General features: G+C 36.5%; 1 protein-coding gene across 5 annotated transcripts in view; it reads left to right on the top strand.

Annotated features, from left to right (window-relative positions):
• The window catches only part of CLSTN2 (calsyntenin 2), a 364,533-nt gene that overhangs the window by 175,366 nt on the left and 162,787 nt on the right, over positions 1–26,380 (top strand). The window contains exon 1 of one of the 5 annotated variants that reach the window (XM_084528724.1): positions 12,485–12,630. The exons of 1 other annotated variant lie outside the window; for it this stretch is intronic. Coding sequence is in view for 2 of the 4 variants with exons in the window: in XM_084528722.1 (XP_084384848.1) it covers positions 12,959–12,989 (31 nt within the window). In the remaining 2 variants the exon portion in view is untranslated. Of the gene's footprint in view, positions 1–12,484; positions 12,631–12,943; positions 12,990–20,780; positions 20,800–26,380 lie in introns of those variants that run through there. 3 more of the 5 variants (XM_084528725.1, XM_084528722.1, XM_084528723.1) reach the window with 3 other exon arrangements.

The following is a 26,380-nucleotide window of genomic DNA, read 5'->3' as shown; positions in this document are numbered from 1 at the left end:
GTGTTATTAAAAGACAGAGCTAACATCTTATTCATTCTACCACAATATCTAAATATTTAATTTTACAATTCCTAGTGCCCACATTTATTTTTATTTTTTGATAAATGCAATGTTTCCATTTATGGCTAAGATTTGCAGGGAGCAAGCATATAACCATAATTAGTTCTTGAAGGGAAAAAAAGCTCATTTAGTTCATTATTTTTCCTTAAATATACATGGCAATATTTGTCAAGCTGCCGAAATATGAAAACAATAATCAACAGAATAAAGCCTGAAAAATATTAATCAAAGTGCAATATGATTAAGCTTTATTCTTAATTTAAATAAGGAGCAGAATATGAATATCCTTAATAAATGTAATGCTGCTAGAAATAAATGGCTAATATATAGAAAAATGAAAGCCTTAAAGCAGAATAGAAGCTTTAAACATCCATTTTTTCTTCTTCTTTTTTATTTTATTTTTTATTTATTTATTCCAATATGTTAGTTGAAACTACAGACATCTCTTATCTCTACTTTATTGTAGGCTGTTTGCTCCATATCTTTAAACTTGCGCATCTATATAAAATATTCAGAATAGATTGGAATCAGTTTGCTAGAATTAAAAATAAAAATCAAGATAGTATTTCTTCATTTTTGTACTTAAATCTTTGTAATTTCCTAGTCATAGAACTTTTAGAGCTTTGGCAAGGTTGAGTTAGTTGCTGCTTGAAATGTACTGAAGAGAAGAAACATTAAATGTAGGTGGTACTAATATGTATGTTTATAGTTTAGGAATAATTAAAGAAAAGCAACATAAATAGTCAACAGACTATACCTGTATATAGTCTGAACTTCACCTTCTTAAGCATAAAGAATGAAGTAAGTTCAACTTAAATTGAACTTGATTCTGCGGGTATTCTTAGCATTTGCTCTTTGTGTGATTATTTGCTTAATAAAATGTTTTCAGGAAGTATTTGTTTTTAAATATGTATATTCATTCTTGTTATAAATTTGACATAGCAATTTTGGCATTACTGGTTCATAATTTAATTATTGAATATACAAAGTAATATAGATGGATTTACAAATAAGTACATTCTCGTGAAATTATGTATATTTAAGGCTCTTGACTCTGGAGGACAGTTCTGAACATTCACGTAAGTGCTTTCATTAAGTAATCAGTATCACTGCTTATTTGTACGTGAGTATATGAATGAGATGTGAAAAAAGTAATAAGCATTATAAATCTGCTTTGTCAGTACTCAATAATAAGCGCCTCTCAGTATGAAATAAAGATGGTGAGCTGTGGTGAAATAAAGATGGTGAGCCTTTAAGAAACGAAAGCTGCAATATTGATATGAACACACTCTAGATATGTTTTAGTGATGTGAAAATAATTTTTAGGTTGCGGCATTTAGTTGCAACCGTGCAGGTCTGGACCTACTATTGATGAATTTGTCATACCTAGTAAGAATAATTCTAGGTGAGGAAGTTTCCTGCACCCATAGAAAAATCATTTTCTCCCTTCCAGTTAAATAAAGGTTTTGATTTTGTACCTGTTTTAGTGAAAATGTTTGAAATACTTGCGTTTGCAATAAAAAGATATTCTGATTGCATATGTGGTCACAAATGGATTAAGATAATCTGCTACATTGTAACCTATAAAAATGGTATGTTGTTGGAAAATAAAACCCAATACATTCAAATTCTTATATTATTCTTTCAGGTTAAGTATTGTTTCAACAGCTACATAAGCTAGGAATTGCTTGGCTGCTTGAGCTCTGGGCAAACAGCAACACAAATCCTCCTTCACATTTTTCTTTTAAATAAAGTTGTGAGTGTAGGGAAGTCAAAAACAGGAGAGAATTACCACTACCATTATGAGTAGCACCACTGTAGGGTGTTATTCTCATTGATGAATACAACCTAATATAAGTAGTTCTTCAATTTAATGAATTGTTCACAGAATAAAATGCTCTCTAGAAATTATAGTTTCCATATAGTCTTGCATCTCTTTCTTAGTGCTAATGCAGAACACCAAGCTGACCCCCCAAAATCACATCAGATTCCCTAACCTGTAATAGAGGACATATTTCTCTTTTGGGAAACAAGCAAACATGGCCAATCACGCATTCTTGATTACATCAATCTTTATTTAATTAGAAACCTCACTGAGAGGTGTGTACAAATCATGTCCTGAAGGAGCGGCAGGCGTTCCACTGAAATGGATCATGGGGATAATATTGCTCATTCTTGCTGTAAAACTTATCTAACTTGTGTACAATTGGAAATCAGCTGATTTCAGGATGGTAAATTATCAAATTCCTGTGCTGTCTCTCATGTAAAGCAGTGATTTGTTAGGAGCTTTTGATTACTTGAACTTGAGTTACTCCCAGCCTTGCCCATTATTTGATACTCCTATGCACACAGAGCCACTCAAAGTATTCAATGTGATTTGATGTGTAGGTTCAAGACTTCACACATTTTAAAATAATTTTTCTGAGGAAGATAACATATGAAAAGGCTGTTTTTAAAGGTATTCAGAGGAGGACTTCTGGCAGAACAAAACATCCGTGTGACATGCTCTTAGTGCTCCATGTAACTGAGTGTATCAGCTTCACTGGGCTGATTTTTGAAGTGTCAGAATTTTAAAACGTCTTTATTTTTATGTCTTTCAGCTGTGGAAACTTCTTGGTATCCTATTTGAAAGATGCTGTATTTGTTGGTCCACCACATCTCCACATTTTGTTTAGGCTGTGAATGGTTTTCCTCTGAGGGGTAGAATAGTAATTCTTCCAAAAAGAAGGCACTGGGTTATAGCACTGTCCATAAGCATGGAAAAGGCAATCCATGAGAATTATTTTACAAAGTGTCATTGCAGAGAAAGCACAGAAAACTTCAGTGTATTTTTCCTTATTGCACAATTTAAAATGTTGCTTCATGTAAATACAGGGATTTCTGCTGATATGGGTGTCAGAGAACTTAACCTGACATTAGGGCATTTATATGTCTACCTGAATTCCAAGCTATTCTTTATTCTCTCTTAATTTGAGCAAGGACTAGAGTGTAAGTGCCTGCTGCCTTGGTCCTCATACTGTCCATCATTTGATGACAAAATGGATCAAATTTTACAACTTTGATCTGATAAGCTGAATTTGTCAGTGAATAAGTCAGACAATATGGAGAAACACCTTGCTGAATTTCTAGGACACAATAATTCTGAAATCTTTCTCCCAATATCAGTCTGCATTTCAGTCAGCTCCTTCAGAAAATAGTAATTGTTGAAGTCTGGTTTGGTTCTAGGTGGAAGTTAAAATTTGGTGTTTTTGAAAAGCTCTTCACTGATAGTGGATGAGACTAACCTCTTTTGTATGTGTCCTGAGATTTGGTGAGTAACAGAGATATGTCTGATTCTGTCAGGCTGGCAAGTAGCCAGGTTTTGTATTCCAGGATGGGCAGTAATGAGACTATAGACTACAGGCTTTGTAACAAGGATGTTGTCCTTAATTTGGCAATTAAGACCTATTATTCAAATTATGCTGACTTCAGAGAATGGCATTTGCATAACTGCATTTGATTAGATAACTTCTTAAGTGATACTGTACATTTACTTCAGTATCTATTTTCTTAACAGAGTTGAAACATATGTAAATGGTGATGGGTGACAGAAAAAGAGAATTACCCTAGAAGACTGCTGCGTAAGGGCTAGCTGGATGTTGCACTAAGTCACTTTTAGAAGGAAAACAGTTACAGAGCTGTTAGAGCCCTAAAGAATAGCAGAAAGTGACTTAAAAACTGAGTGACTTAAAAACAGAGATAAGCGTAAGCCTTGCCTAGTAAGGACAACAGCAAGTAATCCCTGGTGCAGTGGGAAAACCCTATAAACCACTTCCTGGGGGCAGAATCTTTCAGATTCAGATCAGCAGTCTTTCAGGATACCATCAGTCTTCTCTGATCTTTTTACTTACTGTTCTGTTATGATATCTTATCCTTTACGTTATTTTTTTTTTTTCTTAAACTCTTCCTGAAATTACTTCATACTAGTTGGGGAGTGGATAAGATTTTCCTTATGATTATGCAACTGTCTAATCTTTCTGGCAGCTGCCATCCAACCCAATTGGTTATAAATTGTAATGCATTATAAACCCATGGCTCAGAACCATTGCATATTTTATACAAGAAAAATATCTTCTGTATATTGTAAATATAGGTAGTTTCCCTGAGGGTTCCCACTTACATGGTAGTGGTTCACTAAATGTTAATTTCTGATTTAGTAAATTGTTGGATGATAGTAATCAGGATGGTGACTGCCTGAGTAATGAGATTCTGATGATTACTGCCCCCTGATGAAAAGTGCTTCAAAACCATTCATAATACATGAAGAATGTAAAGCTTTTAGTATTTAACAACTATACTAATTGTATTCTATGTATTTTTATTCCAATAACTTTAGTTAGCTTTTTAGTTTGTAAACTCCTGAGAATAAATATTGTCTTTTAATTTGTATCCTTCTCATCACTGATTAACAAATAAATAACAGGATTTTAGTAAGAAAGCAGGGGAATCATGACAAAAAGGGGTCTAGTCTCAGCAAGCTTTGCAGCAGATACACAAGCAATCCACCCATCACAGAAGTATTATGCACTGGTGTGTTCTCTCACAGATTCTTGTTTCTCATAATGACTTTTATGTGTTGTGGATACATTTATACAGTCACTGCAATATAGATATATTTTACAATATTGCTACAATTAAATGTTTGATGCTATGTAGCCAGCCTCAACCCTTGATTTACTGTTCTTTTTTATTAAAGCTGTTTTATCAGTGAATAGAGGTTAAAAACAAAACAAATTCTTAAAAACAATAAATGACAGTGATTGCAATTGTTTTATATTCTGTTTATCTTGAATTTATTTCATCACTAGAATGCTGTATTGCAATTGCTTTTGAGAGGTAGTTCTCTGCAATCTATTTTTTTAGGATAGCAACTTTTTTTTTTTTTTAATTCTTTCTTCATTTCTGCTAAGCCTTGCATTTTCATATTGCACCTCTTGAACATCAGGATTCTCCTTAATATGGTAGATAGACTGTAGGAACAGAAACTAGATGAAAGAGATCCCTGATAGAGAAACTGCTGGCATTACAGTTTTTGTTTAAATTGTAACTTTTATCATTAAAACTATTTCATGCTTCCTAATTTAGGGAAATAGCTTAATGTGGTCTTATTATGAACAGCTATTATTTACAAAGGACTTTCAGCTGCTTTTATTAACTCTTGAAGCCTTGATGATGTGGCAGCAGATGAGTTCAGTGGAGATTAATCTGATAAACAATTAATCCCCTTTTATGAAATCATTAAATTAATATAATCAGAATTTAATTAATTTTCAATTCAGATATTAAGAAAAATGAAAACAAGAAGGTTGATGGGTTCAACCATATTTCTGGAGTTTGACTTTATATTAAGCTAGGTAGTGAGCACCAAATACCAAAACAAGAGTACTTGAAATCAAAGTAGCAAAAAGGATGGAATACTGTGTATTAGAAAAATGAGTCATATCAGCCTTTCTTTATTGAGCAGAAACATTTTAGAATCCCAGAAATAAGTTGCATCACTTATGTTTGTGGGTTATATGATGTTCAATTTTAAGTTAATTATTTTTAAGGTAGCTGAAAATTAAATCAATGAACACATAACTACCCTTCTCTGTTCTGTTTTCAGATCACTATTAACTATCAGGTCTTTTATTTCTTTCTTAATATATATTCTGTGTGGTAATCGTACCATGCACCATTTCCACAAGCCCAGGAGGCCATTTATACTACAATGCAGTGTGGAGACTAAAGCTTAAAGGTAGCCCTCTACACACTGTTGATGTCCTGAAATGCAATCTCGGTCTAGAATGGAGTGAACCAAATGTCCAATAAATGCAGGGAAGGGTTATCTCACACTCCTTGTTGCCTCTAAAGGCTATAAGGGGCTCAAGCCACTTGGCTCTGCAAACTGAAGGCTGAACATGAGCACAACTGTCACTGTCTTCTACTCCATTCAGTTGCCTCATTTTCCTGGCTAGCCATTCAGATCACTGGCTCAGTGCCAGTCTCATTTTCATAGCCTCATTTAAAAGGGAGGGAAAGAAAAAGAGAAAAAAAAAAAAAAGAGAGAGAGAGAAGGAAAGAAAAGCTATAGATTCTGTTAATCTCTTATGTTGCGTTCCTGTGTACCTGTTGAGGATGATAGTACTATATTAAACATAACAGATTTCTAGAAGCTATCCTGCTTGTGTGCCATGCAGACTCAAGTGCTAACAGCTCTTAGGGCATTGACATCTTACTGTTTAGGTGAGAGATTTCCCTGTGACTTTAGGAAAATATTTTGCTATGCTGCAAAGGGGGGAAATCTCAGTTCTCTTCCCAGGGATCTGATAAATCTCACAGAGGATAAAGTTTTGAATCTGGTAATAGTCTGACGTTAGAGAGGTGAGCTAGACTTACAAATGTGGCGCTTTCAAGCCTGTAAGATGTTCCTCTTCACGATCTAACTTCTTTGATAGAAGTATAAGCTTGGGCTTCAGAGAGTTGCAGAAGTAGAACATGGCATCATTCATGTACATTGCAATTACTCTGCTTAGTGTTCTGTTCTTTCTTGTGGAGATGATTATCTTTCTGAAGTGAAGCTTCTGAAAATACTCTCCAGTTAAGTGTTCATTTAGTTAGGTTTACAGAACAATGAATCCTTTGTTAGGAATTACCAGAAAATCAGGGGATAAAGGCCAGACACCTGCAGTATAATATTCAGGGGTGAAAGCTTCCCATTTCCCACTTCAGATTCAGTGCAGGATTTTTGGACGTGTTGGTCAGTTCAGCTCTATTTGAAGCATTAAAAGATTTCCTTTTGGGGGTGGTCTCTGTATACTTTCAGAGGCGAAGATGCCTAACACTTAAGTCTAACCTATATATTTTCCTCTCTTATTTTGCATTGAGTACAGTGTTTAGAGGTAAAGATAGTAATAAAAATGAAGAAAATCTGAGCCCAAAAGACAAAAAAGGAGCAGCCAGGCTTTTAGGAGACTGTCCTCCTGAAAAATGGCTACATGCATTGAGGCCCTGCTTCAAGGAGGTAGTCAAACATTGCTCATTGATGGGAAGTAGAGAGTAATTTCTTTCCTCTGTGCTTCCACACAGCCTCTGCCTTTTTATTTTCCCTTTTTCCTTTTCCCTTTAGTTAAATTATTTAATTAGTAATAATTTTCCCTTAATTATTTTTCATTTAATTAAATTATTCTTATCTCAACCTGCGAGTTGTTTCTTTCCTTTTCTTGTTCTAGGGGTATTCAAGATAAGGTTGGACTTGGTGCTTAGGGACATGGTTTAGTGGGTGACATTTGTAGTAGAATGACGGTTGAACCAGATGATCTTGAAGGTCTCTTCCAACCTTTATGATTCTGTGATTCTTCCCCTCTTCTGTGGAGGTGAATGAGAGAGTGGTTCAGCTGCCTAGCAAGGTAAAACCACCACAGTCTCACCTGCCTGCTTGCCACAATACCTGATGTAGGACTTCTTGTTTTTTAGTGAATATTGCTGTGGTGAATTCTGTTGTGTTGACTGGTCCCAGACGGCTTGGTTATCTTCTGTGAATCACATTTTTCGTCTTCTGTAACCTTTAAAGTATAATCTCATTTTATAAACAGTTAATTTTATCACCATTCTAATACTGTCAGTTATCACCTGTCATAATTTTTCTAATGTGACATTTGAGCTCACTAAAACATTAACACAGAGATTGCGTCGTACATTTTGTTACACGTTTTGGCATATAATCTTAATGATAAATCATCTGCCTGTTGTTGTCATTATGATCCTTCCCATTTGCTTATGATTTCTAATACTAGACCTGCCAGAAAAGGGGAGACAGACAAAGAACTTTTGCTTTGGGGGTGAAAGACTGTAAATTACAGATGTTGCAGAAAGAAAAGAATCAAGAAGAAAACAGAATTAAATGGTGAAGTGAAGATTATTGAGGGAAGAATTAAAACAGTAATACTGTTATGAGCTGAGATGCAAAAAAACCCCACGCATTTCATTTATTCAACAGAATGGAAAAAGATTCCTGCCCGTCTCTCAAGATCTCATTGACTATTGCCATACTGTATTCTTGTTCAGGCTGACATACTTTCTATTGGACCTTCATGGAAATGAAGAAATGAAACAGAAAATGCTGCACAAACTCCAACAATGAGGCCATTTAGGAGGTATTAATACTCTGACATGTTTCTAGGGTGCTAGAATATCTTCATGTAGGTCATGAATTGGGATTTACGTTGCAGCTAAATTATCTTCTGTTTATATGCAGTCATACATTTCAACAACAGTATCAGCAGAGAAACTGGAGTTTTGTGAAGTGTCTTTAAGCTGACAATAGTAATAGGTGTATTTTTTTACATGAAAGAGAGTTTTAGGATAAGCTATTCACTGTGTTCAGAGGTCCCACACCCCAGTGAATATGCTTGAAACATGCTTTAGGATATAGACTGAAGTACCAAAAAAGGGTTTAAGTACTTTATTGCTGAATAGAACAAGGAGATGGAATGATAATATTTTGTAAAACCTGGCCAACTCTCCCCCTGTACAGTGGACTTACAACACTTAAAAATATAAAAAAAAAAAAAAAAGTATTTTTTTTTTCCCCAGTTGTGGTGATACTGTATTTCTTCCGAAGAACAACCCCAAGAACAAGTCATAGTTTCTAGGCTGCAACACTGTTTATTAGGTAACAGCACAGGAAATCCCAGCAACATTGGTCATGAAGGTCTCCTTGGAGCCTATGACCAACAGACAAATTCCCTTAAAAAAAAAACACAACACAGCTTTTTCAAAACCAGGCATAATTTATGCTTTCATTTTCCTAAAACTTTTTAATGGAAATAATATTATAAAATATGTATTGCACTTCCTAAATAATGAAAAGGTCAAGTAACCTACTCAAAATAAATAGCAGTTTGAATACTTAAAAACTGGAAGTTTTAAGTATTTGTGCCATCTTAGGTTATGTTTCTTGGCACAATTTGTAAACTGACCATAGCACAACCAAGAAGCTTCATGTCAGAGAAAATAAGTAATCTTTGTCGTATTTTAGTATGAAAATTACAAAGCCTTGTGCATTTAAATGAAATTTCACTCGTTTTAATTTGAATGAGTTTGTAAGATAGCCAGAGGTGTCTAAATGAATTACATCTCCCCTTGACTTCAGGGAGAATTTTGCTCCTAAGAGTGAGCAGTTTTTAAAAAATGGAGTCCAGATTCCTGTATAGTTTTGAAAAATTCAGCCTTTGTCTTTATAACAGCTTATTTCTACCAATGGCGTGTTGAAAAGACATCAAACTGAAAAGTTCTTAAATCATAAGAGCAAATCCAAATTTAGCTAATGCTACAAAAGGTTAGCCAGACCTTTTGAAGTGGTGTTATAGCAGCTCTACTGTCTTTTGGAAATTGTTTTGAAGCATGTTTTTTCTCAGTCTCTTTAGCAGTTAAAAGATATGAGCTTTGTTGCCTAAACCAAATAAAAAATAATGACAATGTTTATTCTGAGTCGTGAGTGCGGGGAGAGGCAGGAATCTTTAGCTAGATACTGCAAAATCCTGTTCCACATAGTACTCAGTGATACTTATTTCTTTCCTCAACAAAATAGAGGAGAAAAGGAGGAAGCCCTTAAGCAGAGGGCTGTGAAAAATCCTAAACAAGTCAAATGTGCTTGTGTGGTCTGATCCCTATTGTGTAGCTGCCACAGTCCCCAGTGCATTCATTTAGATGGGTAGAATCTGAAAAGGCGAAGTTGGGGCGTGTGTCGAGTATGGCGTTACTCCTCTGTAAATGGTTTAGAGCAAGGGTTAAAATAAAATCAATATTCTTTCCTGTTGGCTTTTCCAGTATAATTGGGAGTGTGTGTTAGCCCATATTCATTAGACCAAGCTGGGGACATAAACCTGATTCAGTGCTGGACTGAAAGAGAGCAATCGAGTCACAAAAGTACTGTGTTAACAGCTCAAGGTTGATTAATTTCTGTCAAATCTTTTCTGCAATTTCCTGGACTGGAGATGCCTGTCAGATCATAAACCCAGCCACACTCTGGCATATCCCTCCCCTCTGAATTTAAATGTTCTTTAGAGAACCAAAGCCCACATACATTCTAGGCTTCCTATGTGAAAGAGAGCAGGATGTCTCATGATAGTTATTGTGATGCTGCAAAGAGATTAGAGAGATTTACAGAGTAGTATCAAATATTTATTCTAACTAAGAATTGGAGCGTTCTCGTATCACCTAGAACGTGAAAATAATGATTGTTGACAAAGAATCATATAATTTTAATGTTAGATGGCAAGGCTAAACTCCAACAGATCATTGTGTTTTATTCAGGTTCTGAGTGGTCTTGTATTTGAAAGCGTGCACTGGGGAGTTAGTTACTGGTGTGCCTGCAGAGTTTTTTATGTTGCTTTTAAGAAGCCGTCTTGCTGACCTTTAACCCTCTTTGTGTATGTTTGTTTGTTCTGTGTGTTTTGGTTTTTTGTTTTCCAAATATGTAAAGTTGTCACTGAACATTTTTAGTAGGAAAACTTTATTTTACCTAGAACTCTAAGCACCTAACTTCTCTGGTCACTGATGTAATAAAATAATACATTTAAATGGTTGCTAACATTGTCTTATCAGCTATTCCATTCTGAAACATGGAAGTTGCAAAGGAGGAAAGCAGCTATCTAATCTTTGCATCAGGATTTGTGAAGAAGGAGTATCTCTAAATAAGTGGTATTTCCCTTTACAGAGTTGTCAACTGTGAAAGGCTACATCCAAAAGGCATTCTTTTTTCCTCAGTAGGTCATATCTGAGTTTGGGATGAATCATTCCTGGGAAACTGGGTGAGCAGTCGGCAAAAGTATACTAAGCTCTATCGGAGACTGAGGTGTGTTTCTTCATACATGCCAAAACTGGCTGGCCTGTAGGCAGTTTGTTGAAAGCATCTGCCTTTCTGTGCTGTTTTACTTGTCCTCTAAAGGACAGTATATATATTTTAGAGGTCTTTTCTTCACTTCGCACTCAAGTTAGATTAATTTGGCCCACATATATAATGAAGACAAAGGTAGGAGTTTACCCAGCTTTCCTTAAAATATCATTAAATACAGAGTTGTGGTGAGAGGTGGACATTATATCTGTATAAAACCAACAGATTGTCAGAGTGTGACTGAGTATTTGGGGTGGGGGGAATTATTACCTTTCCTGATTTCCTCTTGGTGCATTCAGACTAGCACACTAAGGGGGGCTTAGGAGAAACAAACCTTTAGGTACTGCTTTAACCTCTGAGGAAGTAAATTTCTGTCCTGCAACATACTGGTATTGGCTACAGGTGGCTTGTATACTCAGTTGAGGATCCTTTCCCTCACTTTTCTTGAGGTGATTATAACTGTATTAAAACATATAAGTTCTAAGGAATTTGTTGTGGAAGCACTGCAGAAAGTATCCTGTGCCAAAAGTACCAAGTAACAACCAAACACATAGTCTCTGAGCAAGAGGGCAAGTGCCCTGCAAGAATAGATATATAAGAAAAAACACACATTTTGATGATCATTTAGGTAGAAATAGCCCTGCTTTGGTCAGCCAACCATCCAATCTTGGCTAAAAATACCCAACTGCACACCTGTTTCAGCTGAGTTTAGTAAAGTGTTGCTGTGATGACATAAAATGCATTCCAGCTGTGATCTCCCTGTGTTTTCCATCTCACCCAGCATATTTCACTGAGTGGTAAGTTAGAAAGTAGTTAGAAACGTGCTTAAAGGTCTTTTCTGAGAAGCCTGAATAAAATCACTATATTTGTACATACACGGCAGTTCTGAAAATAAAATAAAACTCAGTGTATATCCCTTTTGGAAGCAATTAGATATACCTGGCTCTTACCAGAGTAAACCAAAGATGTGTGGCTGTGGGGATCAGCCCTCAGTGCTGGCTTCCTGCTGGCAGAGCTGAAGAGATTGGGGCACATAGTGCTTCATTTACACTGTGCACCTGGGGCTGTTAAAACCTTTGTAGGACAGTTTAGCCTCCTATTTAATGCTTTCAACATATTTATTGCAAAATGTGAGTAGTGAGTTCTTAATTTCTATTAATTTTGGGGGGGAGGAGGGAGGAGAGTGGAGGAAGTGAATCTAAACCCTGCTGTCATTTCCAGGTGGGCAGGGTGTTAACACTCTTCTCTGAAGAACCATTACTTGTGGCTTTTCTGTAAAGCATTGCTGTAGCAAATGAAGCAAAAAGAGCATTTATGCTAATTAAGTTGACTATAAAGGAAGACTTACTTAATATGCATCTCACCTGTCATTTGTGACTGACTGCTGTGAAGTGTTCTGGTATTTTTTTTATTTTTTTATTTTTTGGTGGAAATAAATAAGTGTCACAAAAACTCTTCAGGTGAGGGTTTTGGGTGCAGTAGTATCAACTGCAGGTGAGTGTCAGCTGGGTGGCTACAGCCAGCAGTCGTGCCTCGGCCACCTGGGCCCTCCTGAGGCCAGCTGTGCTTGCTGGGGCATCTTCTTACCCTCACAGCAATGTAGCTGCCTGGAGTGTTGTTGGAACCTGACTTTCAGTGTACCACGTTCAGTTCAGGTGAGTCTTCATGTGTTTTTTAGACTTTTTCTTCTTGGGGGTGGGGAGCTAGGAGGAGAGTTGGGGAGCGGGTAGGAGCAGGGCTCTGAGTGCAGGGTGGCTGTGGCTGCCTCACAGAGCCCTGGGGTATCACCAGCTCCATTTTGTGGCGGGAGGTGAGGTGTCCTCTCTGAGTGCTGGGGCACCTCACACCTTGCTTTGTGCCTACTGCTCATGCCTGTGGGCTTTTCTGTTTGGCCAGGCTGTGAGTATGCTGGGGACGTTGGTCTGGGGGAAGAGAGGAGCGAGCTGTACATGTTGTTCTGCAGGGAGCTGAAGACCACAAACTATGGTAGCTGTGTGTGAAGTTAAAAATTGGGGTGAGTGTTGGTCCTCAGTATTTCCTCCAAGCCTGTCCCTTAATGTGCTCGCTTTCTAGATTGTCTCTGCATTAGAATGTAGGAGAAAATTGGACCTTTTGTGTTATCTCAGCAGTGTTAAGAATGCAAGGAAAAATGCCATTGCGTTTTGGGGATTTTTATTTGAACATAGATCTTATCTTGTTATAAGAATGAGAGAATAGCGTTCTCCTCAGAAGATGAGAAGCTAGTGAGTAGTAATATGCTCCACACAAAGAGAGTCAAATAGTGAAAGAGGGGTGAATGTCTTTTTTTTTTTTCCTAGTATTTTTTTTTTTTTCTGTAATCTTGTGTTTATCAAGGTGAGAAGGGGCGTTCCATGGGGGGAAAAAAAAGCTGTGTAATTGTAACATTTTGTGGGATATAAGAAAGTTTTAAAAGCTTTTTTTTTTTTTTTTTTTTTTTTTTAATTTTGCTTCAGTTTCCTAAAGCTGTTATTAAAATGGATGAAGTACTATATCTGAACCTTTGAATTGCTTCAAAGGGAAATATGTTATAACTGAAATTTCTGCAAGCTTTTCTTCATCTTGCCAGCCTTAGGTTATAGATGAACATACTTTAAGGAGAAGAGCTGTATGGTGGATTTTAAATGCTTTCATGTTTAATTGGAGAAGGAGGGAGAACCATTTAAAATGGTCATAAAAATTTTAATGTAATTTGCAGCCCATTTAATACATTGATTTAGGCAACAACAGAAGTATAGATTCAGCTACATGGGGTGCTAAGCAACTGAAGCTTCCACTCTGGGATGCTGACCAAGAAGTCTGTTCTGAATGCTGGTGTATTTGACTTCTATGGTTACCTAGAGAAATTTTCTTTGTAGTTTCACATGGCCTAAATTTTAATTCTGTTGTAATACAAATAATACAGAACAATACAAGTGTTGAAATAATTACTTTGCACTAAATGAGAAGGTACCCTGGAGTGATAATTCTTGTGCTTATAGTGAATGTATGTGTTAGTTGCATGAGGTGCTACAGTCATTTATTTGTAAAAAAAAAAAAAAAAAAAAAAAAAAAAAAAAAAAAAAAAAACCTTGATCAACAACACTGTGACCTAGTTTATGTTTTACTTCCTCTCTCACCAACTAAATTAAAAGCTAGCAGATGCATGTGCATAACACAATAAGCTTTTGCATTCTTTGACCAACATTTAACCCAAGTTCAGACAAAGATATTTCATTGTATGAACACTCAAATGTTTTTTCTCAATACCTCTAACCCGCAGTGATAAGTGTAAGTAAATACCAGCGTTTTATGTCTAATAAAATGAGGGAAATAGATAGATATTTAGTATCAAAACCTGCAGTCTGATTTTCTCTATCACAACCTGCAGCATTTGTTGCTGTATTTGACAACCTTATGCTTGCAGACTTGCAGTTCTCTGTTCTTGGTTTACATGACTACATCTGACATTTTGTCTATGCACTTCTTATCAGTGTTCTTCAGTAATGAAGACTGATAGGGAGGGGAAGATTTTGCTGCTCTGCACTTTGACATTCCTTTTGCTTTACTTTTGCTTTACTTTTGCTTTACTTTTGCTTTACTTTTGCTTTACTTTTGCTTTACTTTTGCTTTACTTTTGCTTTACTTTTGCTTTACTTTTGCTTTACTTTTGCTTTACTTTTGCTTTACTTTTGCTTTACTTTTGCTTTACTTTTGCTTTACTTTTGCTTTACTTTTGCTTTACTTTTGCTTTACTTTTGCTTTACTTTTGCTTTACTTTTGCTTTACTTTTGCTTTACTTTTGCTTTACTTTTGCTTTACTTTTGCTTTACTTTTGCTTTACTTTTGCTTTACTTTTGCTTTACTTTTGCTTTACTTTTGCTTTACTTTTGCTTTACTTTTGCTTTACTTTTGCTTTACTTTTGCTTTACTTTTGCTTTACTTTTGCTTTACTTTTGCTTTACTTTTGCTTTACTTTTGCTTTACTTTTGCTTTACTTTTGCTTTACTTTTGCTTTACTTTTGCTTTACTTTTGCTTTACTTTTGCTTTACTTTTGCTTTACTTTTGCTTTACTTTTGCTTTACTTTTGCTTTACTTTTGCTTTACTTTTGCTTTACTTTTTTGCTGAAACTTGATGGCCTTCTGTTTGATTTGAGGCTTATGGAGAGTAAACATGAAAGTCTCCAAAAGACGCTCTCCACTATGTACTTCTGAAGAAGCTAATGATGCTTATAGGTTAGACATAGTGTGACTAAGGTCAGAGCCAGCCCAGGATTCTCCAAAAATTTTGTCCAAAATGAATTTTACAGCCTTCTTGATGAGGAGTGAGGTTCTTTTTTTCTGAAAAAATGGAGGTAGCTATGTGTCAGGAACAGGAACGTGGGAAGTTAGACATGCTGTTTTGCTACTGTAGAGGAAAGGATAGTTAGTGTATGTTGCCCAAGAGGTGCCATGTTCCAAACACTTGCCATTCCCTTATGTGGACTCATCCCTTGTTTTGCAAATAGGAACCTGACATCCCTGATGTGATATTGGCCTAAGTAGGCTTCCTTAATGAATGCCGTGATTTGCCTGTAGCAAAGTTGTCACTGGTCAAAATAAATTGGGCTTTGGAAACATCTGTCAGAGCAAGGGAACCTGGCAGAAATGACCTTGACTTCATTCTGTTGTTACCTGGAAAAACCCTATCTGTGTTAGAGCTTGTGGGACGTACTGGAGGAGGACTCAGAGAAGAACACAAGTATGAAAAGCTGGCTGCCTTCATCCCCAGACGCTGCAGCAAGAAGAAAAACATGAAAATATTTGCACTTTCTCAGTTAGCAATTAGAAAGATTTATTGAGCTTCGCCAGTACTTAGAGCAATATATCTTAAAGACTAAGATCACAGGCTCTCTCTAAGAAACCTTAGTATATGAAAGCAGCACAGCATCAGACTAGTCATGTGACTAAGAGCCCAACCAAAACAGATGCTTTCCTTTGAGTAGCAGATGACTGCTTTGCTTTTCTGTAGTTAGTTATCTGGGTGTCAGTGTGGACAGAATATTTGAATGAGAGAATTGTAGGAACAGTTCAGAAGAACAACGAACATACAGCAGGTTGACTGTATTGAAGAAAGGACTGGGTGAACTTGGAGGTGAGATTGGAAGTGAAAAGAAAACAGATACTGAGACTGGTGTAAGCAAACACATAATCTGAGTTGGAGGAGAGGGAAAAGTAAGAATAAAAGCAACAAAATGTAGCAAGTTGCCAAGTATTATTTTTTTTAATGCTTATTGGCAATTTTTACTTTTATTATGTACAATGAAGTGCAGTCATGAATATAGTCAGTCTCTGAAGCTGTGGAGGATTTGAGCACAACAGATTTGGCAACAAGTGTTTGTTCTGTAAATTAATCCTGTCACTACTTTAAGAAAACTTTCACCTTGAAAAATAGGAAGGCTTACGCAGAATAGAAAACTAGATCTAGTTCTCTTGTACATAAGAGAGTTTTACAGAGTCCTAATGGAATACATAGTTGAATGATTTACATGATTAATTTTAATTATTTTATTTGCAATCTACCTTTTTTAATATACTTCTTTGCTGTAAAAGTACGGTGGTAATACCAGGAGACAGTGTAAGAGCTATTATTTATCTAGATTTTTTTTCTTACTGATTTTAATGCCTAATTCTTCATCTCAGACTTAATATTGAATATGAAAATGAAGGTGTTTCTACATCAGAATATAGTTAATTAACAAGGAAACAAATGTATATGAACACACTGTATACCTTAGTCCAATATCTTTAGGTCATTTCCTAAGAATGGATAACTGATGCTTAAGTTTGTAGTTGTGAGATTGGTTACAATTGTAGAATACACAACAAAGCACTTAACAAGAATCCCAGAAACATGATGGTTTGTCTATTGTATGTTTAAATTAGGTGCAAAAGCATTTCCTTAATGGTGAAAACAGGTTCCCTGAAGGCTCTTTATGTCTCTTATGGTTTTAGTTATTATTCAAACCTTATTGATCTGAACAGAATTATACAAACATATTGTCTATTCTCCTTGAGGTATAGTACAAAATTACCATTATAAATCATTGTACTGCTATGCAGTGTTTTAAAATCAGGAGGAAGCATTTACAAAAGATCTTTAAAACAACTTGCATTTGTTGGATTACTAACAAGATTTTATATGAATACGTAACTTGGAGATATTCCACAGTTTCTGGCTGCTTCCTGGTATTGCAGAGGAGAATGTGGTTACACACAACACCTTTAAGGGTTTTGCTTGGTTTTAGGGCGAGCAAATTCTTTGCTGTGTGATCAGGCTTAAGATGATTTGGAAGATGTCTACGGTTAAATTATCCTATTGTCCCAAATAGCGTTTATTGCTTTCACTTTTATCTTCATCTTATAGTTTTAAAGTCTAATTTTTGTTACAAATTAGAATTAAAACTGAAAAAGCAAAGGTATATAAGCTTGAATTTCCATATTCATTAAAAATGTGCTGGGTGTTCCTTGAAATAAGCGTTACTGCATGCATTTGATGCTATGGTTATGAAATAGTTGTGGCTGTATGCTGCCCAAAATAGTAAAGTATATGCTGTTAATATATGGGGTAAAATAAGCAAGCAGTATTAAGGACATAACTGATTTCTATAGATAAGAGAACTGAAATTTGTCTGTCCTTATGGGTGGAGAGACACCTGCAAGCATAATATATCAGCGGGGGTTCTAAAACAATTCTTTACAGTTTTTCACGTAGATCTCTTCAGTATAGTAGTCTTGTGTGTCAAGTATTGGTAAACAATGTTAAAAATGAATATTAGCACTGAAAGCGTTGAGTTTATGTAAAACCCAATAGAAGCCTGAAAGTGGAAAAAAGTAAATCAATACTTTATGACTGTGTTGTAAAAAGCTTATAAAAGGATGTCTATGCAGAAGAGCACTTCTAAAATGTCAGTCTTTAACGATTTTCTAGTGGCATAGGTGCTGCATATTTCAGTCTGTGAATCAAAAGACATGGCCCTTTCTGTCCAGCTTTCTTGTCATGTACCACTTTGAACATCAGTTGGGTGTTGACATGTTATCATCCAGCACATCTCATTGCTTTTTAGGATTTGTTGTCCCTGTTTGTCAACATCAAAACTTGAGATGGAGTGTTCTTATTTCTGCCAGGTGTTGTAGTTAGGCAACTAAGTACCATACAGCTGCTCCCTTGCTCCCTTCCTTCAGCAGAAGGGGTTGTTGGGGTCGTGCAGAAAATGAGATGGAGGGAAAAAAATCAGCCTGTGGGTTTGAGGTAGGAGCAGTTTAAAGAGAGAAAAGGGAAAGGCTGCAAGGAAGAAAAAGGAGGAAAAAAAATATTCTCCACTTCTCATTAGCAAGTGATATTCTTCCACCTCCTAGGACGCAGGGCCTCAATTTGTATAGCACTTGCTCTTTGTAAGAAGATTCCCCTCCCTTCTTATCCTTCCCCTCCTCCCCGGAGGGTGAGGGAAAGCATAGGACTGTCCCAGCCAGACCCAGTACAACTCGCTATAGATTTTTATACATTTGCACACCTCCTGAAATGTGATGTATTGTATCTTGCAATATCCAATGGAATACAGATTTTTTGTTTCCATCCGTTTTATCACTTTGAGCATGAACGTGGAGAAACTCTGAATAGATGGGGGTTAGAAGAACGTTTTGGCTGTATTCTCAGAATCTGAAAGTGACAGGTATGAAAAGGAAGGGCAGTGGCCTTTGTTTTTTGCAGATGAAATGGGTAATGTCATTGTACGTGCTGAGGATACTTTCAACATTCTGCTACTTAATTGCATCTTATATCAGAAAAAAAGCCTCCATTTAAATGCTTGCTGCTACAAAAACAAGTACTCTTGCTCATCTCCCTGCAAATGGGAGCACTATTACGAGTTCACCGAATGACTTCCTAAGTTAAAATAATTCTGCAGCACTAAAACAAGTATCTTGGGTTTTACATTCATGAATTTAAAGTAGGCACAATTATCAGCCTTCAAAAACCAAATTTACCAAACAGATACAAAAATTGATGTTGGCTCTTATTTGAAACAAACATTAAAAACTAAAAGTGTGACTAGTTTTTCCTCACATATTTGATTCTGGATAAGGACAGAGGGCCTTGAAATAGGAAAGCAACTCTTTTTGAGGTAATATGTCTTCTAAAAAGATTCAACCCAGCATGCTCAGTACCCATCTTGAAAGATAAAGCTCTGCATTTCAGTATGTCCCCTTATTTAAAGCAATGCAGAAAGTGTAACCTTTCTATTCTGATCTTGGAGTCTTCTTGTGTGCTATTTAGAAGTCACAATGTTACAGCCATGGAAGCAAGTCTTTAGTCTGGAAGTGTAAGAATTCTGGAAATTAGATCAGGGTCATCAATAATAGGCTTTGAATGATTTAAGAGTGAATGTCAGAATAGAATGTTGCTATGGGATAATGTCCTCCCACTGCTAGATGAATGTCTTAGCATGCTCTTGGCATTCATAGGAAATAAACGCTGAGGTGAAGCTGAGACATTTATTTCTGAAATGGGAGCGATTTATCCTGATAAAGCATTGTATTCCAGTGACTCTGTTTCCATTATACCAAACAGTTCATGATGGAAGATGCTGTCATTTGATTTGATGGATGTTGATATTTCATAGAATGACAGTTGAACTTTATGCGACTTTTATGCAAAATATGCATAGGTACTTAGAGAAATGTTGTTTCCTAATGGTTTTGGATGATAGACTTGCCTTTTGCTTTTAGCTGTTCAAAATGACTTTATTTGTCATAATACGTTAAATTTAAAATTCTATATATTTGTCACTCCGAAGTTTACTTAGAAGCATCAAAGTTTTGCCATTTAATGACTAACAGAAATATTTAATATAACCGTACCATCTCATAGAGATTTCCAATCAGTTAATGCAGTAACAGTTTTCAGTAGCTCGCAAACAGCCTGAGCACTCACTCTTAGCTGAAAAATTATAGCAAAGCTGGGGTTGGACATCAGCCTGTGTGAGATCTGAAGCTGACTTCAGAGCTGGACATGCCATATTCTGCTACATAACACTAGTGACATCCCAGTCAAGGTGTAGTTTGTGTGCTTGTGTCAGTGATGTTGGAGGGTAACAGGAGGTATCTCAACGTGACTTCTGTCCCAAGGAAAACCATAGGACGTGTTCTGAGTACTTGAAGGAGAAGAGGTGATTGGGAACAGTCAGGAAGGATTTATCAATAGTAAATCACATCTCACCAATCTGACTACCTTCTATGGTAAAATAACTCCGTGAATTAAGAGGAGAGTGGTGGATGTCATTTATGTTTGCTTTAGCAAGGTGCTCAGTGCTGTTGTGTCCAAGTTCTCATGCGGCCTGGATGATGGACAAATGGCTGGGTACGGCCAAGCTCAGAGTGCAGGGGGAGTTCATCCTATCCTGCCTGGATAAGTCACCAAGTGCTGCTGCTGTCTGTCCTGGGACCTCTCCTGTTACAGTGATCTGCTGGAGGTGAATGTGTGCACTTGCACAGAGATTGCAGATGATGCCAAATTGATGGAACCAGTCATTAAGCTCAGGGGCAGGGCTGCAATGCAGAGGGAGCTAGACAGGCTGTTATACCCTGAATAACTTTTTAAAGGGCACATTCAATTCTACATTTTACAAAAGAAGGATGTTTTAAATAGAAGGTGGCCTACAGAACTGGTGCACTTAGTTTTTTTTTTTTTTTTTTTTTAATATATTCTTAGGTGGAAGGCCAAATATGCAAGTCTGCCATAGCACTCATTCAAGGACTCCATAGGATGCTTTTGCAGAAATATACATGGGTAAAATATTGGACATGTAAAAATTATTCTTTGTGTTTACAAAATTACATAAGGTTGATAATATATAAATTGTTTAAGCAAGGTTACTTTTCAACTTTCAGGAAGGAAAGACAACTTAAAAACAAAACACCTAATAATTCAGTGAAAGGTTCTGGTATTTCTTACCTTGTGATGTTATCCTTATAACTGTAAGAAGAAGACTTGATGTCTTAGTAACAGTGATTGTTAAAATCCTAATTACATCAGCGTTAACAACTTCAGTGTGGATAATATTCCTTCATTATTTGTTCTGTGTTTGAAGTTCAGTTCATTTACAGTCAATGTTTGCACACCGATTTCCATGCATTTGTTTGGAAGTGAATATGTGTAATGAATAAAGAGCCAGATAAATTATTTATGTAAGATCACTGTAGATATTAGGAGAAAAGGGCTTAATCATTTCTAGTTTAAGGCTATGCAACCAACAGATCTTGGGAAAACAAACCACATTACCTAGTTAAAATGTGTAGATGTTTAAAAATAATTTAAGCTATGCTGCATAACAGGAACAGCATTGTTTCAAAGGGAAATACTGAATACAAATACAGTAACAGGTGAAGAGAGTTGAAGGTAGTCTGTTTATGACACTAACCAGCTAAGCTTATTTTGCTGTTTCAAGTGTACAGACATTTGGCCAGTTTAATATCAAGGCTAATAAGTGATTGAAGATACTTTAAATAAATTCTAAAGATGCAAAAAGAAGGAATAACGGTCTGTAACAGCAACAACCTGCTTTTGATATATTTTGAGATGGCAACAACCAATTATTTTAGGGATATTTGAGTGATGGAGGATTAATAGACAGTTTTTTGAGAAGGACTGGAGCCAACCAGTCCTCCTTTTATGAGGAAACATGACAAATGCAGGCAATAAAAAAAAAAAAAAACAAGAACTTTTTCTTTTCCCTTCAGACTTTTATTGTAGTAGAAGTACACAGTAAACAGTATGGAGAAACATAGGCTCAGCTCATGGTCTTATCAGACATTTCATGAAATGACAGACTTGAATGAATGTTGAATTGCTTTAGGTAAATTCTCTTGACTGCTGCATTGGTCACAGGCTCAGAACAACATTGTGAGAGGTGGTCTTGCCTGGATAAACCTGACATTTGCTAAACAAAAGGCAAATAAAGGATAAAAGGGAAGAGAATAGCTAGAGAAAGAAAAAGGACAAAAAGGGAAGGTAAAAATAGATTAAAAAATCTATTTTAAGTCTTTCTGGCTTCAAATTCAGATGAATATGTAAGCTATTCACACAAGCTCTTTGACTAGGACAATACAAGTTTATAGGGGGATATTTTGGTATGGTTTATCGTAATATTATGATATAGCTCAAGTTTCTTGTGGGATACTGTGATGGATTTAGGGAGACTGTGATCATGGTGGTTATGCTGATGACACTTTCCAAAGGATTTCAGAAAGAAGGAATCAGTAAAATGCAGCACCATCTTTGTGTACTGTGGTTCAGTGTTGGACCTAGATCACAGATTCTAATTTCAGATTCCAAGCTTTTCTTATTTAGCATTGTTTCTGTGTTGTTTTTTTTTTTTTTTTGCTTTTTTTTTTCTATATGGTGTCTTCCTGTCTTCCAGCTGATATTATAAGTGAATTTTAATATTTTTAAACATGTTTCTGTGATAATTACTGTTTTAAAGATTTGCTAGGAAAAGGTACTAGAGGGAAACTGGTGAATGAACTGGTTGAAATGAATACCAGCTTGATTTTTTTTTTAATTTAAACATATGGCTAATGCACAGAGCAATGATGATGGAGGAGAACTAATATCAAAGATTAATTCTATTTTGATGTTGTAATTTTGCTCATATATGCCTATATCATGCAAGAATTGGCATCTCTAAGGTAGCACCTGGCTATCTTGTTGATATATCCAGTAATATCCAATAAATGAGGAGGATTTTTTTTAATCATCTATGGGGCCCCCTTCCTTACCTCTTTGAAAAGCCCCAGTATGACACTAGGAATCAGAAGCTCTTCCTTTCTTTTCATCTTCTCAACTTCAATGATTGTCATTTTGTAAGTCCCTTTATTCTGGACTCCAGTGCTACTGAACAGCAACATAATTTAATGACCTTCTGCATCAGCAGTTTCATCTCTTGAGAAATTAAAATTGATTTGTTTTGTCTTTGATACTGAAAATCTGAAATGTAACTTTTCCTGACTTGTGTAATACTAGCATCTGCAGTCAAGAAACATTAAAGAAGAGAAGACAAAATCACAAATCTTAGTTGAGTTAAGGCTGCTTTACTGTTCTAAAACAAAACTTGTTAACTACTGTGGTCCAAAACAATGACCAAAAAAAGTGTCACTGTATAGTTTTGTCCCCAATCAGAATTAACACTTTTAAATACTAGTAAGTATATGTATTGATGTAATAGTATAATTATATAATTGTTATATGGATAAAATAATATTACAGGGATTCTGTGCAGAGAAAAAAAGTTTTTGCATTAATTTTATTTCCATTTTTGTTTTATAGGACCTAATTGCTTTCTGTTCTTCACCGTTCTGTCTTAAAAAATTGTCAGGTTAACCTATAGATGTGAGAACCATGATGCTCATCCTTAAAGGATAAAGTAGTGTTTGACCTCCAACATCTATTTTCTGTGATAGACTGCTACTTCCAGTTTATTATTTTAACAGATCAATAGGTACATTAACTTCAAGAGGAAGCCCAGACTCTCTGCCTGAAGTTAAATTTGGCAGTTTTTTTTTAATTAGTTTTATTCTCCCATAAGGTTAAAAATTCTTTAGGACAATCAAAGACAGGAAAGTAATTCACTGGAGAAAAAGCAAATGATGCAGAAAATGCCAATATCAATTTCCTAAACAAGTCATAACTTGAATGCCAAGACTCTTGTTTCTGCCACTAACTCTAATAGTAAGATTAATCTAAGGCACTGATCAGAAGGCACGTTTTACAAACTTGTGTTTTAACTTAAGAGGATGACTGAGATAAATTAAACCTTGCTGAGCTATATGAGATAGTATCTGAGGGGGGTTAGGTGGGGAGAAGACCTTTACCCTAGAGGAAACAGTGTTGGTTGTAACCCAGTTTACATTTTAGAGGTGCATAAAGGTGGATAGTTAAGTGCTGAAAGGGAAATTTCCAGTTTGGGGGTGTATTTAATATGGCATAGCATATTTGAGGTTGAGTGGAACCTCAAAATAAGCCATTAAAACAAAGAAGCTAGTTAAGTGAAATAAATGTTCTTTTATTTCTTCCACCTCAAACACACATTTATTGGATCTAGCTGGAAAGTATTTTGCTATAATAACTTGTGGCTCAGTGGTAGAAGTATGAGTGTAAAAGTGCTGAAGCAAATGTTGGTTTCCTCAAAGACAGACAGAGCGTATACAAAGACAGATGTAAGGTTTCATGTTGGCCTGAACCAATTGTTTTGTCTTCTCCACATCTCACTTTTCTGTAGCTTAAGAAACATGGGAAATTTCACTTCTGTTGGGGTGGCAGCTGATCTCAGGGAAAAGTGTCTGTCCTGAATGGATGCAAAATGCAGCCTTCAGAATGCTCCATTTCAAATGGGGTTGTAAAACATGAAAGACTGACATTTCAGGAAGCAGCTCAGCGTAGCTGCAGTCCGTGACCCAGACTGGCTGCTGCTCAGAGTGAAGAAGCACCATTTTATGAGGCTCATTGACAAGACTGGAATGGGAGCACAGCTACCTAAATATTTTTGTTTCTAAAAGGAGTGAATCAGACTTGAGGAAGTTTGTAAGATATTAATGGAAGTAGACTGCTGCTGTAATTCATGAAAAGGAGGAGTTCAGTGACAAAAGCATTGAGGGAAAACTGATTTTCTTAGTCTGTGTTAATGTTTGGGAGTTTTTGAATATTACCAGGCATAGAGAGTTAATACCTCCAATAATACAACTCTACCTTTGCCTGCCTTCCCTTCACCCTGACCTGTCACACTGCTCAGTCCTGCATACATTTTCCTAAGTTTTTGTTGAAACCCAGGAGATAAGGGAAACATTGCCTGGGAAAAATCAGAAGCTTGTTTTCTCCTTTCAATTTCTTAATCGTTAGTTTCTACTTTGTGCAGTTCTATTTCTTGGGCCAGAAAAATCTCAAAGGAAAGAGTAAATGTCTCCAAAAGTCAAATGGTTCTGGTTCAGTAATCTATAATGGTATTAGGAAGTGTGCTGAAGACAGAGAGATATCTGCTGGATAAAGCATAAATCCTAAGTATTTTTGGTTGCTAGAGCGCATTTTCCACAAGGCACAGCTTACTGGTCCACTGCTTCAGTTTGGTTTGCATTTCAGCTGGAGAAATCGTACCTTGCTCTCTTTCAGTCCTTAGTTTCTATAGCAATTTGAAGCACTCCAGAGCTGCAGGTAAAATGCAGCCTGTTTTTCCCCACTGTGCATGCATGTTGTGAAACACAAGTATTTTGTTTCAGCAAAGCTTACAGATATCCTAGGGTGAGACATGCTAAGAAACGATAACGAGAATTTTTTGTACTTAATTTTCTAAGAGGGCACAACGACTGGGCTAGTCAGAATATCTAAAATATTATCCCATTAAAAACTCTCCTCTCCTCAGAAGGACCAATAGCAAATGACTCTCAAATGTTAGCTAGATGCGTAAAGATAAAAAGTACTAAAAATGTCCAGTGTGTTTATACTTACAAAAATATTTCAAGAATATTTTTCTGGTGTTTTTGCAAAATCTACGGGTGGAAAAATGATGCAAGGAATCTAAAAAGCAAGTGTTTTTTTTTCTGATACCAATTTATGTTTAACTTCAGAATTTCAGATGTTTGAGAATTTTTGTGAGACAGAGGGATTTGGCCAACCTCTTTTCAGTGGTTTGTGGGGACGGGACAAGTGGCAAGGGCCACAAAATGGAGCATAGGAAGTTCTGCACCAACATGCAAAAGAACTTCACGGTGAGGGTGACGGCGCACTGGGACAGGCTGCCCAGGGAGGTTGTGGAGTCTCCTTCTCTGGAGATAGTAAAGGCCTGTCTGGATGCCTGCCTGGGCAGCCTACTGTAGGGAACCTGCTTTGGCAGGGGGGTTGGACCTGATGAGCTCTGGACGTCCCTTCCTGTGGGCAGCTAAACCCCACAACCGCTCTCTCACTCCCCCTCCTTTAGATGAGGAGGGGGAGAAGTAAAGCAAAGAACAACTCACGGGTTGAGATAAGGATAATTTAATTAAAGGGAAATAATTATAATTAAATAAAGACTACCATGAACTAAACAATTTAACTAAGGGGAAGTAAAAGGGAAAAGCGGAAAAAGGGAGGAAAACAAACAAACAAAATAAATGAAAGCTATATGGAAGTGCAGAGGAAAGAAATTACTCTCTACTTCCCACAAATGAGCGATGATTGACCACGTCCTTGAAGCAAGGCCTCAACGCACGCAGCCGGTGTTCGAGAGGAGGACCGATGTCTTCTCAACGAGAGCCCACCCCTCCCCTCTTCTTCCTGTTTCCACCTTTTATTGCTGAGTGTGACACCACATGGTATGGAATATCCCTTTGATTGGTTTAGGTCA

The sequence above is a fragment of the Aythya ferina genome (assembly GCF_964211825.1).
Source record: "Aythya ferina genome assembly, chromosome: 9".
Lineage (NCBI taxonomy): Eukaryota > Metazoa > Chordata > Aves > Anseriformes > Anatidae > Aythya > Aythya ferina.
The sequence above is the reverse complement of the archived record's forward strand: the minus strand, read 5'-3'. Positions and strand labels throughout refer to the sequence as shown.